Source organism: Eptatretus burgeri, chromosome 1 (assembly GCF_056783735.1).
Source record: "Eptatretus burgeri isolate ZD-2024b chromosome 1, Ebu_testis_v1, whole genome shotgun sequence".
In the NCBI taxonomy this organism is placed as follows: domain Eukaryota; kingdom Metazoa; phylum Chordata; class Myxini; order Myxiniformes; family Myxinidae; genus Eptatretus; species Eptatretus burgeri.
Window position 1 is genome coordinate 164225845 of NC_140961.1, and position 16482 is coordinate 164242326.

Genomic DNA, 16482 nt, shown 5'->3' on the forward strand with positions numbered 1-16482 from the left:
ACCAAGCTGCTTGCCTATTGTCCTGTAGCCCATCCCAGCCTTGTGCATGTCTACAATTTTGTCCCTGATGTCCTTAGACAGCTCTCTCGTCTTGCCCATTGTGGAGAGCTTGGAGTCTGATTGATTGAGTGTGGACAGCTGTCTTTTATTCAGATAACGAGTTCAAACAGGTGCAGTTAATACAGGTTATGAGTGGAGAATGGGACGGCTTCTTAAAGACAAAACTAACACGTCTGTGAGAGACGGAATTCTTACTGGTTTGTTGGTGATCAAATACTTATTTCATGCAATAAAATGCAAATTAATTATTTAAAAATCATACAATGTGATTTTCAGGATTTTTGTTTTTGATTCCGTGCAATATCAAGTTTCGTTCAAATTGGGCAATGAAAAAAATTATAAAAACATCAATTCCCGATTCAGTCAAGTACTCTTTGGGAGAATTTGATCAATGCAAACAACCTCAGTGGTTTCGTTCGCTGGCGCTATCTCTTTTTTTCTTGAAATGATTTATTTAAAAATCTCAAACATTTTGTTTAGACAAAGAATGATTTATTTTTAAGCATAAAATAAACATCGCCATTTTGATCTAATACTTCCGTGTTCATTGATATATTATTAAAACTCTCATCTTGTATGTATGTATGTATGTATGTATGTATGTATGTATGTATGTATGTTCCAGAAATACAGCCAAAATGGTACACGATAGCGCAAAAAATTTAGTGCCACCTTACTCACCATTCTCCTGCGGTGCGCAGTATCAAGTTTCGTCCAAATCGGGCAACGAAAAAATTATAAAAAAATCAATTCCCGATTCTGAAAAGTACTCTTCGGGAGAATTTGATCAATGCAAACAACCTCAGTGGTATAGTTTGCTGAAGCTATCTTTTGTTTTTTCTTGAAATGATTTTTTTTTTCATCAACCGCTGTCACAATGGGAACTCAACGGGTTCATGGGTCATCTAGTATATTAGCCCTGCTGCTAATTTCATTTTTAAACTGGGCTCAAACAGCAAAGAGGGTGTTCAGAGAACTGCATGCAAACCAAGACTGGTTCTGCAACTCCAAAGCCCTGAATGAAGAACCATCTACGCACTGCGGATGCTGGTCGATCTTGTCTATTGCCCGGTCAGTACTTGTTGAATCTACTGCCTTGTCGGTGTCTTGGAGATGACATCCAAGCAGGCATTTCCTCTCTGATCACATTGAGATGGCAAAAAGCCTGTTCTCTCCTCACTGTCCAGCAGCCGGTCTGCATTGTGGTGTTCAACGGTGAGAAGTGGACTCAGATTCAGCTGCTTGCTTCGATGATACCAAGCTCATCCTCTGAGAACGTGCAACTTGACTGGTCGGTCAGACTTCAACCTGTGCATACTCAACTGGGCAAGGCTGCTTCAAATGTGTTCACAACCAATTTCACCATCCATTCGTATCCTGCTGGAGTTTTATTTAAATAACTGACAATCTGAGATAGGTTACCGACTCCAAAGTCATGAGTTAATTCAAAGCTGCATTGATACGTGGAATATGTGTATTTTTATAATTTCGGTTTTTCAAAAAAAAATCATTGAGTGTTTCTTTTAAGATCATTATTATGGGATGCTTAATAAATGCATTTCTATTTAAAAGGCAGACGGTAGGGATAAATTTATTATTGAATATCCTGTCTCGTGTCATCCATTGGCTTCACCTTTTAAACAATAGACAGGACATGTTGTTGCCCATAAATCTTTTATACCGTGCTGCCCTCTGGGTGACTGGTTTACTTGTGTCGATGCCTCGAGGAAGTGCCGAACACTATATTATAATATAAAGTATAAATAGACGAGTTATATCAGCAATACATGTTGAGCATAATTATGTTATAATGACAAGGCAATTTTCGAAGTTTGTTTACATTCTCATAACCATAACCCTTCTCCACTGTCATGTGTCCACAAGCTTCTGCACCATTACCTGCCATTAAGTCTTTAAATTGTTCCCTCTGTAATCTGTCTCTGTATATTTACTGAAATTAAACCCATTTTCGCAAACCCCAGCACATTCCTTTCCCCCCCCCCCCCAGCTCACAACAAGCCTCGGATAAGTGACGGAAAGCCCCCGCAATCCTGACTAATTACAGAAGAATTCTTTGGGTTGGGGCATTTACCTTAGCGGCTGCATATCTCTTATTTATTTCAATGCTGCGGTTGTGTCTTCTTGTTAGCCTGTATGCCGTTCCTAAGTTTTTGATTCCTGGATGAAATCCATCAACCTCTGCTGCCATTCTTTCCACAGATGTCTGACAACCAAGCCTGGCTCGCATCACAAATTCTAGCTGGTCTAACCAAGTCCCCACAATCGTCATCACAGATGCCTGTATCCCCAGCCCATTTTGGAGGAAGTCCCTTGGGTGGTCTGTTATCCCAACTTGGCGACTCTACCACGAGCACCTGGGACTCTGCTTTTGGCTTTCCTGGAGGGCCGGCTGGTCACACTTGGCACCAGCGTGGACAGCTCATGCAGGAACTACCAACGGCAAAGCCAGTGACTGACCGTTTGACCTGCGTCCCATCTTATGAGGTGCAATATGTATATTTATTTATTTATTTATTTGAGATTGTGTGGATGTTGTATTGGTTCACTTCCACCAAGAGCCATTATAATTAGTGTGATTACATCTATCTTTACATCTGTAATGATTGTAAATCCTCCAAACTGGCCTTTCAAAAAAGAATGTATTCATTCAGGATCCTCAAGGTTTGCTGCACAGTCATGGTGAAGTGATGGATTTGTTTGGTAGCCGAGGAGAAGCAATGGTTATGGGCACCAGCCCTGGGAGCCGTCCGGACTTCTGTCAAGCTCCTGGTGCCCCACTTGCTATGCCTACCGTCCACACAACTGTACGTCTCATATTTTATACAGGCAGGCTTCCTGCCGTGCGCTTCACCTAACTGTGTGCCTAACCATTTGAATATTAACATTACAATCACTCCATTTAATTTGTAATTGGCTCAGGAAGACTTTATTTACATTTCCTGGCTTTCTTCTTGAGTAATGACTTTCAAAGTATGAGGTCACTTGGCAGCATGAGCACATTGTTGCTTGGTGTTTCTGCATGAGTTATTGTTTTAGTAACATGCACCCTTTCCCACCCTCCCACTCACTCCAATCATTGTTTATTCAGTCGTCGTCCCGTAGACGAGAGAGGTTGGGTGATGGTGCGCACTTCACGGCAGCTGGAGTCAACCCTTTCAACAGTTTTGGTCAGGTGGGTAGGAGGCTATTGATTGTTCACAATATAATTCCCATCCCAGAACATTTAAAAACATTGCCGATATTGATTTGATTGTTTTCTATTCATTTATACTGAGTTTTAGTTGATTCGAAGTAGGTCTGGCTTAAAAAAAAATTGTTCTCAGTTCTGTCAGCAACTGCCTTGCCTGATGGTCACGCAACTTGCCTTGCCTGATGGTCCATATAAGGTTCAGTCGTCCTTTGTGAAATTAGTTTTTAAAAATTTGATGTTTGGGTATTTGGCAAAATACTTAGCAGCTTTTTAATCGAGCATTGATAAAAGGTAAGAAGTGAAAGTGTTTATCAAAATCACTTTCTTTATAAAGTATGATATATAATGTGCATATTGGAGAAAGTGTCCATTGGCTATACCAGAGCAAAGCCCAGTCTTGGGGACGTGGCTCCAAAATGTGTGCTCAAGAAGTTGCCTGTCATAGTGGTTTTTATTTTACAACTAGTATAAAAGCCTGTCAAAAATGATGGGTTGGAGTTACTTTATTCAAAATATTCACGTAGACTTGAAGATATGATGTTTTGGAGCAAGAAGAAGTGTCATTTTAAAGCACTGCATGCACAAATTTGACCCGATTTTCTTGATCTTCTGGGATGTTTTGTTTTGATGGTACAGCCTCATGAACGTGCCATAGTTTGAAGCCTCGACCTTGTGTCAGGTGTGCTTCTATCTTCTTAATTTATTTGACATCCTACGGATGTAAATGAACACTCGTTTTACTTTGCGAATGTTGCACATCATGTGCAGCAAACTGAACCTCCCTGTGCCTTGTATTTATTGTTATTTTAAAAAAAATGCTTCTGTACACTGCCCTTCAGGCTCGGTTTGCAAATCACCATTTACAATTCTAATAAGAGAGGCGATATTACTCTTCCTTGGAGTCTTTTGGGTCCTCGGGGTCTTTTTTGTCTTTCGAATCCTTGGGGTCTTTTGTATCTTCGGAGCATAGCGAACACACAGTCGTGTTAAAAGATTGGCCTCTAAAACCCTACTCAAGTCGTCCTTATGAAGAGAAACAGACAAATTCACACATACACAGATACACACTGTGCTTTATACCGGTAGATTGTACTCTATTATAAAGAGAGTTGGCAGGACAGCATAGATGTTTGCAAACTCTGCTCTGAGCTATCTACCCTGCGTTGGTATCTGGACACAGCTATAAACCGTCATCCTGGTGTTTCGTTGGCAGGGTGATTCATCAGTGGGTGTGTTGTCCCTCGGATGGATGTAAAACTGGGCATCCTGTCTGCCGACATTAGTTGGTGTACGTTGAATATCCCATGGTGTCCTTTGTGAATAGTAGACGAGCCATCGCAGGCATCTTAAACAAATTCCAAATTCCTGCTCTAACCCATATTTCATCACATACCAGGCCTGGCCAGCTGGCTCGTGAAAGACTTGGGTTAAATTCTCCCTGCTTGACCACACAAGAAGGTGGGACTAATTGTAGGTGTGAAAAACAACATATTAAAGGGGTACCCAGATGCTCAGATCACCTCGACACGAATCTATCCCTTGATACCCCATAAAATAGATATGATGTCTTTTTCCAATTTCCGATTTACAAACTGGGTAATTTTGCAATTGAAAGACGAAACCTTCTTCACGATTAGCCGTGTCGTCTCACCATGAAGGCGAGCGTCACAGACGTGCAGTACGGTTTAACTTAAACGGCGAATATTTTTTGAACTTCTCAAATATGCTGAGTCGATGCATCCCTGGTAGTTGTAGTTATACAAATCGAGATGCTATCATGCTACACCAATGGCCAAAACGACCTAAGTTTGCCAAGAATTGGACGAGGTTTGTCCGAAATCCCCACGTGTGGATCGGGTCGAGAAAATGTTCGCTTTTGTACTCGGAACATGTCACAGAGCAGTTATGAAACAACAGAGATGACTAGATCCAGTGGTTATCTACCATGATTGAGGGAGAATGCCATCCCCATGATTAAGCAGAAGAAACAGCTGTTGCTCAAAACTAACACCATCTCTGCCCAGTTACCAGAACATATACACAGACGATTTGAGCGGTGAATCAAACACCTGTTGCCATCGCGCTGCAGTTACCTCAAGAGCACTGGAAAAATAATTACCTATTATCAACAAATTTCTACAAATCAAATGAACCACCATCTATTTATAGTGCAGAGAAAGTATGTACGTATCATCTACTCCTCCAAGAGGATTTAACCAAGGATGCTAAAACTTTCAGGTTATCCACACCCCTCCACCATCCTTCCATCAAATATATCCCCACAATACCTACCACCATGCCACCCCCCCTCTCCACCATCCCCCCCACCCCCAACAATACCCACCACCATCCAACATCACCCCTTCCACCCTCCCCACCCCTCCCCCCAACCACAATCCCCATCCACTGGGAAGGGACATCGACACCTCACTGACATGGCACAGGCACAAATGGCGTCCGGGAAAAGTATGAAACTGGACAATCCCATAACATACAAGACACCTAGTCAGTCTGCAACAGTGGGAAAAGCAGTCATTGCCCATTTTGTCTGCGAAGTCCGTGTCTGTCTCGGCGGTCTGCCTGGACAGCCCATGCTGACGGGCGATAACGGGTATTTCTGTTCGAGTAATATATCAACCAATTTATCAATTAATACCCCATACCAAGAATACTCAAAGCTGTAATTGCTGCCAAAGGTGCTTCTACAAAGTATTGACTCCGGGGGTTGAATACTAATTGATGCTAGACATTTCCCCTTTTCATTTTTAGTTGATTTGTAAAAATTTCGAAAAGCCTGTTTTTACTTTGTCATGAATGTGTATTTTGTGTGGATTGGTGATAAAATATTTAAATTTAATCCATTTAAAATTCAGGCTGTAACAACAAATTGTGACAAAAGTCAAGGGGTGTGAATACTTTCTGAAGGTACTGTATATACATACTGTTACGGCTGTGGAAATTCGCATTACACCATGAAGGGCCCGTAAGTGAGATATCTCTAAGTACATGTGTAGTTAGCCCCAAATCCGTTGTCTAGAGGGAATTTATGTGATTCATTCAGGCTGCGACGCTTTGCGATAGCCGTTTTTCTGTTCTATCTTTATTTTGAACCAACCACGTCTCAACCGCCATCACACAACAACCACCACGCCAGCCATCGTCACCAACTGCAACCACGCTCCAACCCTCAGACAACAACAACAACAACAACAACAACGCCAACAGCCATGACCTTTACCTTCACAACTCAATCCCGCAAACATCGCATCACCGTCATTCCCAAACGGCACCATAACCATCAAACCACCACCGATAAACCCTCCACCACCCTCACCTCTCTCCTTCTACAGCCATTCCCGCACCACCTGTGAACACTGAGCGTCGGGCTGTCTTGGGCTCGTTCAGCGATACGCACCGAGCCGCGAGTGCGAGTAGCGGCCTTTCGGAGGGAGAATTCGGATCAAGAACGCTACACGCCCACTTCTGATCCGTCCAATTAGTAAGCGTAGAGCGGCTTGGCCCCAACTCCAGGCGCGTCTGTGTGAAATCGATATATGCAAATTCTAGGATCAGGGGAGGTTCACGCCCACTTTTCCTCCGTCCAATTGGCGAGCGTGACTCCGCCCCCGAGGTCATCCTGATCCGGATATTTGTATATTGTTTTCTCCTGCCGGCCTATAAAACGGCGAGCGCAAGGCGAATCGTGGCAGAGTGTTGCAGTAGCAGTGTGTGTCGGCAGGGCAGAGTGAGTCGAGTCATCGGTGTGGCAGAGCGTGGAGTCGGGTGGCGAAGTCATCGGTGTGGCATCCAGTTGGGTTCTGCAGTCGGCTGAGGAGAGTTGCGGGAAGAGGCAAAGGAGCTCGGGTCCGAGGCGAGAAGGACGGCGGTCGGCGACGAGGTCGCGGTGTGAGATCGCTCATCGCCGGACCCAAGCCAGCCAGCCATTCTCCTCCCCCAGGGCATCAACAATTCCCCCTTTCCCCCACGCTGAGATAGTGTAAAAAGGGGGCCCCGTTCCCACCCCACTCCAAACGTCGTGCCAATGAAACCCGCCAAGGGGCACGGAGTCGGGGCACAGCCACATCTGCGGCTCGTCCGCCAACGAGTCACGAGGACGCGGGTAGGACCCCCCCCCCCGGTCTCGCGGGCCTGGCCGCTCCTTCAGGTCACGCGCACATATTGGCCTGCAGGCCTGTCTGCCCCCTTGTCTATGAGGGTGGCTTCTTTCCTTTGCTTTTGAGTAAATGTGTGTTGGCGCCGTCTGTAAAGTAGAACTGTATAAGTGTTGCCGTGTGTACGCGTATTCGGTAGCAACTCTGCGTCATTGTTTCTTTTGTTTTAACTGATATATGTGCATTTTGACTGTTTGGCTGTATATGTGTGCTTCCGTGTGTCGCGTAATAAATGTGCATTGTGTGAACTGTTTTCCCGTTTCGCTTCGTCTTTTCTTTATTGACCCTCCATCCTGCTTCACGTAAAGGGTTCGTAGTGGGCTTAATACGCCCGGTAATTAATCTGAACCGTCCAGGTCGGCGATAACACCGTTCGGTTATCCCGATAGCACGGAACGGGCCGCCCAAGCGGCTCGTGTCCGGAGTCGACCTGCGGCGAGGTGCGATCGCCCGGTCGACCATTCGCGCAGGTACTTCGGTAGATTGAATTTGGCGAGCGACCCTATCCTGCGCGGGTGGGCAATTGGCACGATCGTGGTGAGGTTAAACCTCCACCCGTGACTAGCTCCCAGCGTTGGTCCGAGAGGGTCACGACTGAATTGTCTGTTCCGGTGGGCGAGGCGGCCCCCATTCGAGTCGAGCGGCCGATCGCACGCCGGCGGGCGCGAATTCGCAACAATACATATGCTGAGTTATTAGAATTGGTAATTTCTTTAAATTTTCAATTTCATTCCAAATTTTGACAATTATTCCAAGGCAAGGCAGGCTAAACAAAATGGTGGCTTAACCCAGCGATGTGACAGAGGGCTGACCAAGATGATGTGCCACCAACTTGTGGAGGCTTCTTTTTTTTTCTTTTTCTTGTGATGAGCACCACCTAAATAATCTTCCAAAGGGGTGTTTAAATTTATTCAAACACCCAGTTTTCATTTGTGCACTCCCTTTGAGTTCCCCGAGTATGCATGCAATGGTTGGGGGCCACTAGGTTTCATGGTTTTAGAGTTACGGAGGAGACAGACTGACTGACTGACTGACTGACTGACACGTCCACACTGACATTTATTATGATAGACTAGCAAATACAACACGTCGCTTCGCCGACAGAAATATTAAGGGAGTAAGGAGGCGGGGTGGGGGGAGCAAGGAAGGAGGGGGCAGCAAGGAGGAATGGGGAGTGAGGAAGGAGGGTGAGTGAGGAGGGGGTGAGTGAGGAGGGGGGAGTGAGGACGGGTGAGGAACAAGGGGGAGCAAAAATGGGTTGGGAGAGAGGATGGGAGTGTGGAAGGGTGGGGGAAGGGAAGGCAGTGTGAGAGGAGGGTGTGAGGGGAGGACAGGGGAGGGCAAGGGAAGGTAGTGTGAGTGGAGGGTCCATCCAAACATGACCACCATCCGGAGATAACCACTGTCCGGATACGTACGAAGATGACCACCTTCCAGATACGTACGGCGATAACCACTATTTGGATACATGCGGAGATAACCACCATCCAGATACATAAAGAGAAGTTAGCGTGAGGGGAGGACAAGGTAAGTCAGTGTGAGGGGAGGGTCCATCCAGCATTAACCCCCATCCAGACATGTATGAAGATATCCACCATCCGAATACGTGTGGAGATAACCACCATCTGAACACGTGTGGAGATAACCACCATCCAAATACGCGTGGAGATAACCACCATCCGAATACGTGGAGATAACCACCATCCGAACACGTGTGGAGATAACCACCATCCGAATACGCGTGGAGATAACCACCATCCGAATACGCGTGGAGATAACCACCATCCGAATACGTGCGGAGACAACCACCATCCGAATACGTGCGGAGATGACCACCATCTGGGAAAAACCACTGTCCAGATACATTCTGAGATGGAAAGAGAGGGTGAGGGGTGAGAGAACGAGGGAGAGAGGGGTGGGGGGGGCTTGGGGGTGGTGAGACAGAGACAGAGGGATGAGAGGTGGAGGAGAAAGGGGGTTGGATTCTGGCAGATGTGATGTCCAGTTTAACTTCACACATGGATGAATCACCCTGCTTGTGAAATTTTTACATTTTGTTTTTTTACCCTGCTTGTGATAACAGTTTTTAGCTGGGTCGGGTTTCAAACCCAGGCTCGACAGTTCAGAGCGAGCATGTACACCTCTCAGCTATCCTGTTAACAAAATGTTTCATTTTTTTTTATTTGTGTTTGTTTATGTCAAAGTGACCACAGAACAACACGGGGCCATTTCAGGCAAGTGACCCCTGAACATTGTTTAAGTCTATAGATATACTGAAGCAAAAGATCACGAAGGAACCCGAAGAAGTGAAGAGCAAGGATGGAGTCATCAGGAGCAAACTGGATGAGATTCGGGTTTCAGCCGCTACTCTCCCTCCCTCAAACCTATCCAAGTGAGCTTTCCAGAAAAATTTCTGCAAGAATTCACATCTCCTGAGAGATGGATAATGAAAGTGAGGAATGGAGAGTAAAAGAGAAGAAAAAGCAAGAATTAGAATTAATGGAGAGAATTGTCAAAAATATATATATTTTTTTAATTAGAAAAAAATGTGAAGGGAACAAAGTTGTCAGGAAGAACCCGGACAGAGATTTCAGCAGTTACTTCCCAGGCTCAAATGCAGCAATAAGTAAAAGCCACCAGAGGTCCATCAGTGGGGAAGCACAGTCCACACAGCATCAGGTACAGACAAAACAGCAGCATCCAAGATGTAATTGAAAGCCTGGATCTTTGTTTTGACCCAGGAAACCCGTAATCCCAGCGGCTCTGACTCCTCATTCAGCACCTCGAGGGACCCCAAAATGATATCTAGAGTCTCTGCAAAGATGACTACATCATCTGCGAAATCAAGGTCAGAGATCTTGACATTCCCAAACGATGCACCGCAGCTTAATCTCTTCAACATCCTCCCGAGATTCCAGTCGATACAAGTGCTGAAAAGTGTGGGGGTCAGTACACTCCCTTGACGAACACTGGTACTGAGTGTGCTATGAGATGTGGTGATTCCATCTCTGACTTATTTCCAGTTGTTACTGGAGTACAGTTCAGACATCAGATTGATAATCTTTGGTGATACCCCACGGAGACCAAGAATCCTCCAGAGGGCATCCCAATTCACTGAATCAAATGCTTTATAGAGATCAACATAAGCTGCAAGCAGCCCTTGCCAAAATTCTCGTCTACTTTCGGTGAGGACCCGAAGAGCAAGGATGCGGTCAATCGTTGACCTCCTTTGGTGTAAAGCCTGACTGGCGGATAATTAGTGATCAGGCTTGCCACCATCTGCTTGAGCTCAGTGCCCAGAGCCAAGACCTTGCTCGGCACTGTGAGCAGCGTCACCCCTTGGTAGTTGTTGCAGTCCTGGCGATCGCCATTCCCTTTTCAGAGAGGGACAAGAATGCCCCTCCCTCTTCCAGTCAGTTGCAATGATGCCTGTGTTCCAAACAGAGCACAGAACTACATGCAACGACATGGGTACAACATTTCCACCAGCCTTGAGAAGTTCAGCATGGATGCCACAGATCCCAGGAGCTTAACCTCATTTCAACCGGTTCACCACAGTCTGTGTATCCACAAGCGAAGGTGGATCACAGTTGATTAGAGGGTTAGAAATAGGGATAGTAACAACCCTGAGATCCAACTCAATGGCTGTTGGGTCAGTCTGGCACAGCCACTCAAAGTAACCGGCACAGCGGGCTTTCACTTCGGACTCCTCTGTCAAGAGCCCACCATCCACCGCTATAACTGCTGTACATCATGGGACGTAGTTGGAGGAACGCAATGGACAAATTCTCCTGTAAGCAGGAATGAGAATCACTTGACCACAGGTGATGCTCTGCGCCCTCAGATTCCTCACACATCGACCTTCTTGTCCACCCTCAGTGCACGTACAGTTTTATGCCTCAACTCCCTGAACAACTCAGCTCTGCCATTAAGCCTGGCCTTGCGACTTTGGTCAATGGTATTCAGTGTCCTTTGAGAGCCGAAATTATTCTTCGCCTGACGGTAGGTTCCAAGACTTCCACTTAGCAGTGGAAGAGGATGGTAGCCTTGAAGGCACGCCACAACTCTTCAGGATTCCCCAAAGCACTCAGACCCTCCAAATCCCTACGCAGCCTGTTCGCAAACTCCTCAACTACCTTCTCATCCTTGTGCTTGCCAACATCCAGCCAAGGCTGGGATGGTACCATTCTCCTGTATTTGAGCTGCAACTTTAGAGTTGCTACAACAAGCTTGTTGTCGGTATTGAGAAACTGAGCATTCCGGTAGACCATGCAGTTCCGAATCTTCCTCTAGTGACCATCAACGAGCACATGGTCAATCTCCTTTGCCACACCACCAGCGTTGAAAACCAAGTCCATTGATGAGCTTGAGGGTGCTGAAACCATGAACCAGCCACCCAAAGTCCATGACTTCTTGCAAAGTCGAGGAACTTGGTGCTATTCAGCTTCACAGTTCCTGACCCATGGGGACCAACACATGTCTCTTATCCATCCCTCTCAGTGCCAGTCGATGCAATGAAATCCCCCAAAACGAGAAGTGTATCTAGCTTGGGGTACTGCTTAACCACAGACTCGAGCGTGGCATAGCATGCGTCATTCTTGGTGAGATCACTCGCCTCAATCGGAGCATCTACAGAGACCAGGGAAATGACACCAAAGGAGTGATGAATCCTCATCTTCATCAGATGCTCATTAACCGGTGTTACCTCAATTATCATTTGAGTCAGCTTTTTGGACACAGCCACAGCTACAGCAACTTCTTGGGCATGATGGCCATCAATGACCAGACCAATTGTAGGTGTAACCACCCACCATGATCTTGCCATTATCCGGTCTCCGAACCCCAGAGAGTGCTGCAATACTGAGATGTTCAAACACTGGAGCTCAGATGATAACAGACAGGTGATCATCCTCTCTTCTGGATAGGAGATTCCAGACACGCATCCGAAGGAGGCTGCTTCAGCTTAACCAAAGGAGACCGCCGTCTGGTGGACGACACCTCAGCACCACTCCGTCACACACCACCGCATTCTGTCCCAGGGAGTTCACTCCATGATTTTCCTCCTATCATCAAGGAGTTTTGATTCAGAAGGCTTTGCCCCAATCCCATCATCTGGTGAGCTGCCCAGCAAAAGGCAGCAGCACAGGATGTACTACCACGGAGTGGTTTTTCAGTTTTCTTTGTGAGTGTGGGTTTCGCGGAATGAAGTGTTTTATGCTGGCCGGAGAGCAAATCCTGCCACCAACCTCCTAAAAAAAAAAGAGTAGCTCAACTGCAGAAGGACTTCAACAGGCACTGCTGGGCAGAAGATATGGATAGCCGTTGGCTCAGAGGGAGCTCCTTCGCCCTTTGACAGGTTTTGTTTTTAATCCTGCTAGGTGTCCATATCCATTCACCCTCCTCACTGGGAAATCTGCTGTGGAAGACGGTTTAGTCGCCCACAAACCGACCATGAAACAGGTTAGTACAGGTTTACATGGTACCTGTAGCAAGTCATAGATCTAATCTAGCCTGACCTGACCTTCGGGTGGGTGCCTCGAATATCCTATCCCTAAGAGAGGACGATCACCTGTCTCTTATCATCTGAGCTCAAGCGTTTGAGCATCGGTATTGCAGCACTTTCTGAGGTTCGGAGACCGGATCATCGCAAGATCATGGCGGGTGGTTACATCTACTATTGGACTGGTCGCTCTGATGATTTCCATGTGCAAGGAGTTGCTGTCGTTGTGTCCAATAACCTGACTCCAATGATAATTGAGGTAACACCGGTCAACGAGCATATTATGAGACTAAGGATTCGTCACTCCTTGGGTGTTGTTTCCCTGCTCTCTGTATATGCTCCGACTGAGGTGAATGATCTCACCGAGGACGCATTTTATGCCACACTCGAGTATGTGGTTGATCGGTGCCCCAGGTGAGATACTCTTCTCTTCTTGGTGGATTTCAATTCATCTACTGGAACTGATAGGGATGGCTGAGACATGTGTTGGTCCCCACGGGTCTGGGGCTGTGCCCCAGAAGAGCAATAAGTTCCTTGACTTTGTAAGAAGTCTGGTTCATGGTTTCAGCACTCAGAGGCTCATTGCTGAACTTGGTATTCCAATGCTGGTGGTGTGGCAAAGGAGATCGCCATGTGCTCGTTGATGGTCGCTGGAGGATGATGCAGAACTGCAGGGTCTATTGGAGTGATCAGCTCCTCAATACCGACCACAGGCTTGAGGTAGGAACTGTGAAGTTGCAGGTGAAATCCAGGAGAATGGTACCATCCCAGCCAAGGCTGGATGTTTGTAAGCTCAAGGATGAGAGGGGAGCTGAAGAGTTTGTGAACAGGCTGGGTGGGGATTTGCAGGGGTCTGGGTGCTTTCGGGGATCCTGAAGAGTTGTGGAGTCCCTTCACGACCTCCATCCTTGATGTTGCCGGAGGATGTCTTGGAACATCTACGGGCGAAGAAGAATTTTGTGTTTCAAGGGACACTGGATATGATTGACCAGAGTCACAGGGCCAGGCTTAATGACAGAGCTGAGCTGTTCATTGAGTTGAGGCGTAAAACTGTACGTGCGCTGAAGGTGGACAAGGATGCCTATATGTGAGGAATCTGTGAGGAGGTAGAGCATCACCTGTGGTCAAGTGATTCTCGTCCTGCTTACCAGGGAGTTCTTGCATTGTGTTCCTCCAAGCCCATCCCTCGGTGTACTGCAGTTAGAGCTAAGTTTGGTGGGCTCTTCACAGAGGAGTCCGTCTTGAAGGCCCCCTGGGCCGGTTACTTTGTGCAGTTGTACTAGGCTGTTCCAGCCGGCTATTGAGTTGGGTGTCAGGGGTTTACTATCCTTCTTGCAGACCCTCCAATCAACTTGTTTGTTTGTGGAAACACCTGTTGAACCGGTTGAAATGGGGTAAAGCTGGGCTCTGTGGCATTCATGTTGATCTTCTCTCGGCTGCTGGAAATGCTGTACTCATGTCGTTGCATGCAGTTCTTTGCTCTGCATGGAAAACAGGCATCATCCCAACTGACTGGAAGAGGGGCCTTGTTGTCCCTCTCTGGAAAGGGAAGGGTGATCGCCAGGGCGGCAACAACGACCGAGGGATGACTGCTCTCGGTGCTGCCCGAGGTCTTTGCTCTGATAATTCTTGATCGGGTTTGGCACCATTTGCTTGAGGACCAGTACCCAGAGCAGTCAGGCTTTACACCAAAGAGGTCAATGATTGACCGTATCCTTGCCCTTTGGGTCCTCACCTAACACAGACGAGAGTTTCAGCTGCTTTCAGCCTATGTTCATCTTTGCAAAACGTTTGGTTCAGTGAATCGGGATGTCCTCTGGAGGATTCTTGGTCTTCCTGGGGTGCCACCAAAACTGATCGATCTGATGTCTGAACTCTACTCTGGTACTGAGAGTGCTGTGAAGTGTGGTGGTACCATCTCTGTTGTTGTTATTATTATTTCTTATTTCCTTTTTTTTTTTTTTTTCTTATAACTTATTTCCCGTTGTTACTGGAGTTCGTCAGGGGTGTGTACTGGCCCCCACACTTTTCAGCACTCGTATGGACTGGATTCTGGGGAGAATGTCAGAAAGATCAAGCTGTAGTGCATCGTTTGCATCATCTGCAAAATCAAGGTCAGATATTGACATTCCCAGTTATCTTTGCAGAGACTCTGGATTTCGTTTTGGGTTCTCTCGAGGTGCTGCATGAGAAGTCGGAGCCACTGGGATTACGGGTTTCCTGGGTCAAAACTCAGATCCAGGCTTTCAATGATATCTTGGATGCTGCTATCTTGTCTGCACCTGCTTGTGGTGACTATGTTGAGGACACAGAGAGATTCACTTTCCTAGGCAGTGATGTTCATGTTTCTGCTTGCTGTGAGCCAGAGGTCAGTGGACATCTTGATCCGCCTCGGGAGTCGGATTCACTGCATCATGGGGTGTGGCGCTGCTGGTACCTCTGCAAAAGACAAAAGTCTGAGTCCTCAAGTCCTTGGTGCTTCCATTCTTGCTCTACGGATGTGATACTTGGACTCTGAACAGGGATCTGACATGGAGACTTAATTCCTTTGGTTTCAGGTCTCTTCGGACAGTCCTTGGCTATCGCTGGTCAGACTTTGTGTCCAACATGCGGTTGCTGAGACTCAAATGAGATTTGTTACCTACATCGTCTGTGAACATCAGCTGTAGCTATATGGACCTTTGTGATCATGGAGGAAAAAGCTCATATTTCAGAAACATACCTTCTTTCACAAAATTCACATTTTTGTGTGTCTTATTCCCATATCTCATTCCTTTCCCCCTAACTTGCTACCCCCTGAAAGTATAAAACTGATACTGTTCATCATGTTTGAGTTGAGGTCTATCTTGAACATCAACTGTGATGATACAGTATTCCATCTATCCATTGGGACCATACTCTGTACTTATCATTGGTGCTGCCAAAGCAGTCTCCTCGGCTATTGGGCACAATCCTGGATGGGTCGCCACTCCGACACAGGATACTTGAACGGCTCAATCATACCAGCCAGCCGGTGCTCATTTCGCAGACCTCGGAAGGATGGCAGGCTGTCGACCCAACTTGGTATTAATTCAACAGCCGAGCAGGAATTGAACTCAAGACCCCTGGATTCCAAGCTCACCATCCTCACCATTAAGCCAACACCAGGCATATGCAGTGTTATATTCTCGGAAAATATTGATTCATCGAGAAAAAAAAAATCCTCGTTAATGGCGCTGTCGTCGAGGGATGAATGAATATTTGAATTTTTTTCCTCACCCCTCAGGACCACCATTATAAATTTCCTGATCATGCATTGTTCCCAGGATTATGGATGTCGGCTCAAAATTGGCCCAGTTTGATGAACTATCAACTGGAAAAGTGCTCACTGTTTATGATATCCCATTTTGAAAATGAAGTCAAATTTAGGTGTCTTATACTTATTTGGCCCACATGAGACCTTAATTACCCCAAAAATGACCTCAAAGGTCAATAGTGAGAATAGCATCTGGTCACACCCCAACACCCACCCCATTGTGGATTGTATTACGCATGGATGC

General features: G+C 46.4%; 1 protein-coding gene across 2 annotated transcripts in view; it reads left to right on the forward strand.

Annotated features, from left to right (window-relative positions):
* LOC147035918 (nonsense-mediated mRNA decay factor SMG7-like) overlaps window positions 1-16482 on the forward strand; it is a 153695-nt gene that overhangs the window by 84555 nt on the left and 52658 nt on the right. For both annotated transcript variants that reach the window (XM_085848444.1, XM_085848440.1), the window contains exons 7-9: window positions 2281-2565; window positions 2733-2885; window positions 3170-3253. In XM_085848444.1, coding sequence (XP_085704570.1) covers window positions 2281-2565; window positions 2733-2885; window positions 3170-3253 — 522 coding nt within the window. The remainder of the gene's footprint in view (window positions 1-2280; window positions 2566-2732; window positions 2886-3169; window positions 3254-16482) is intronic.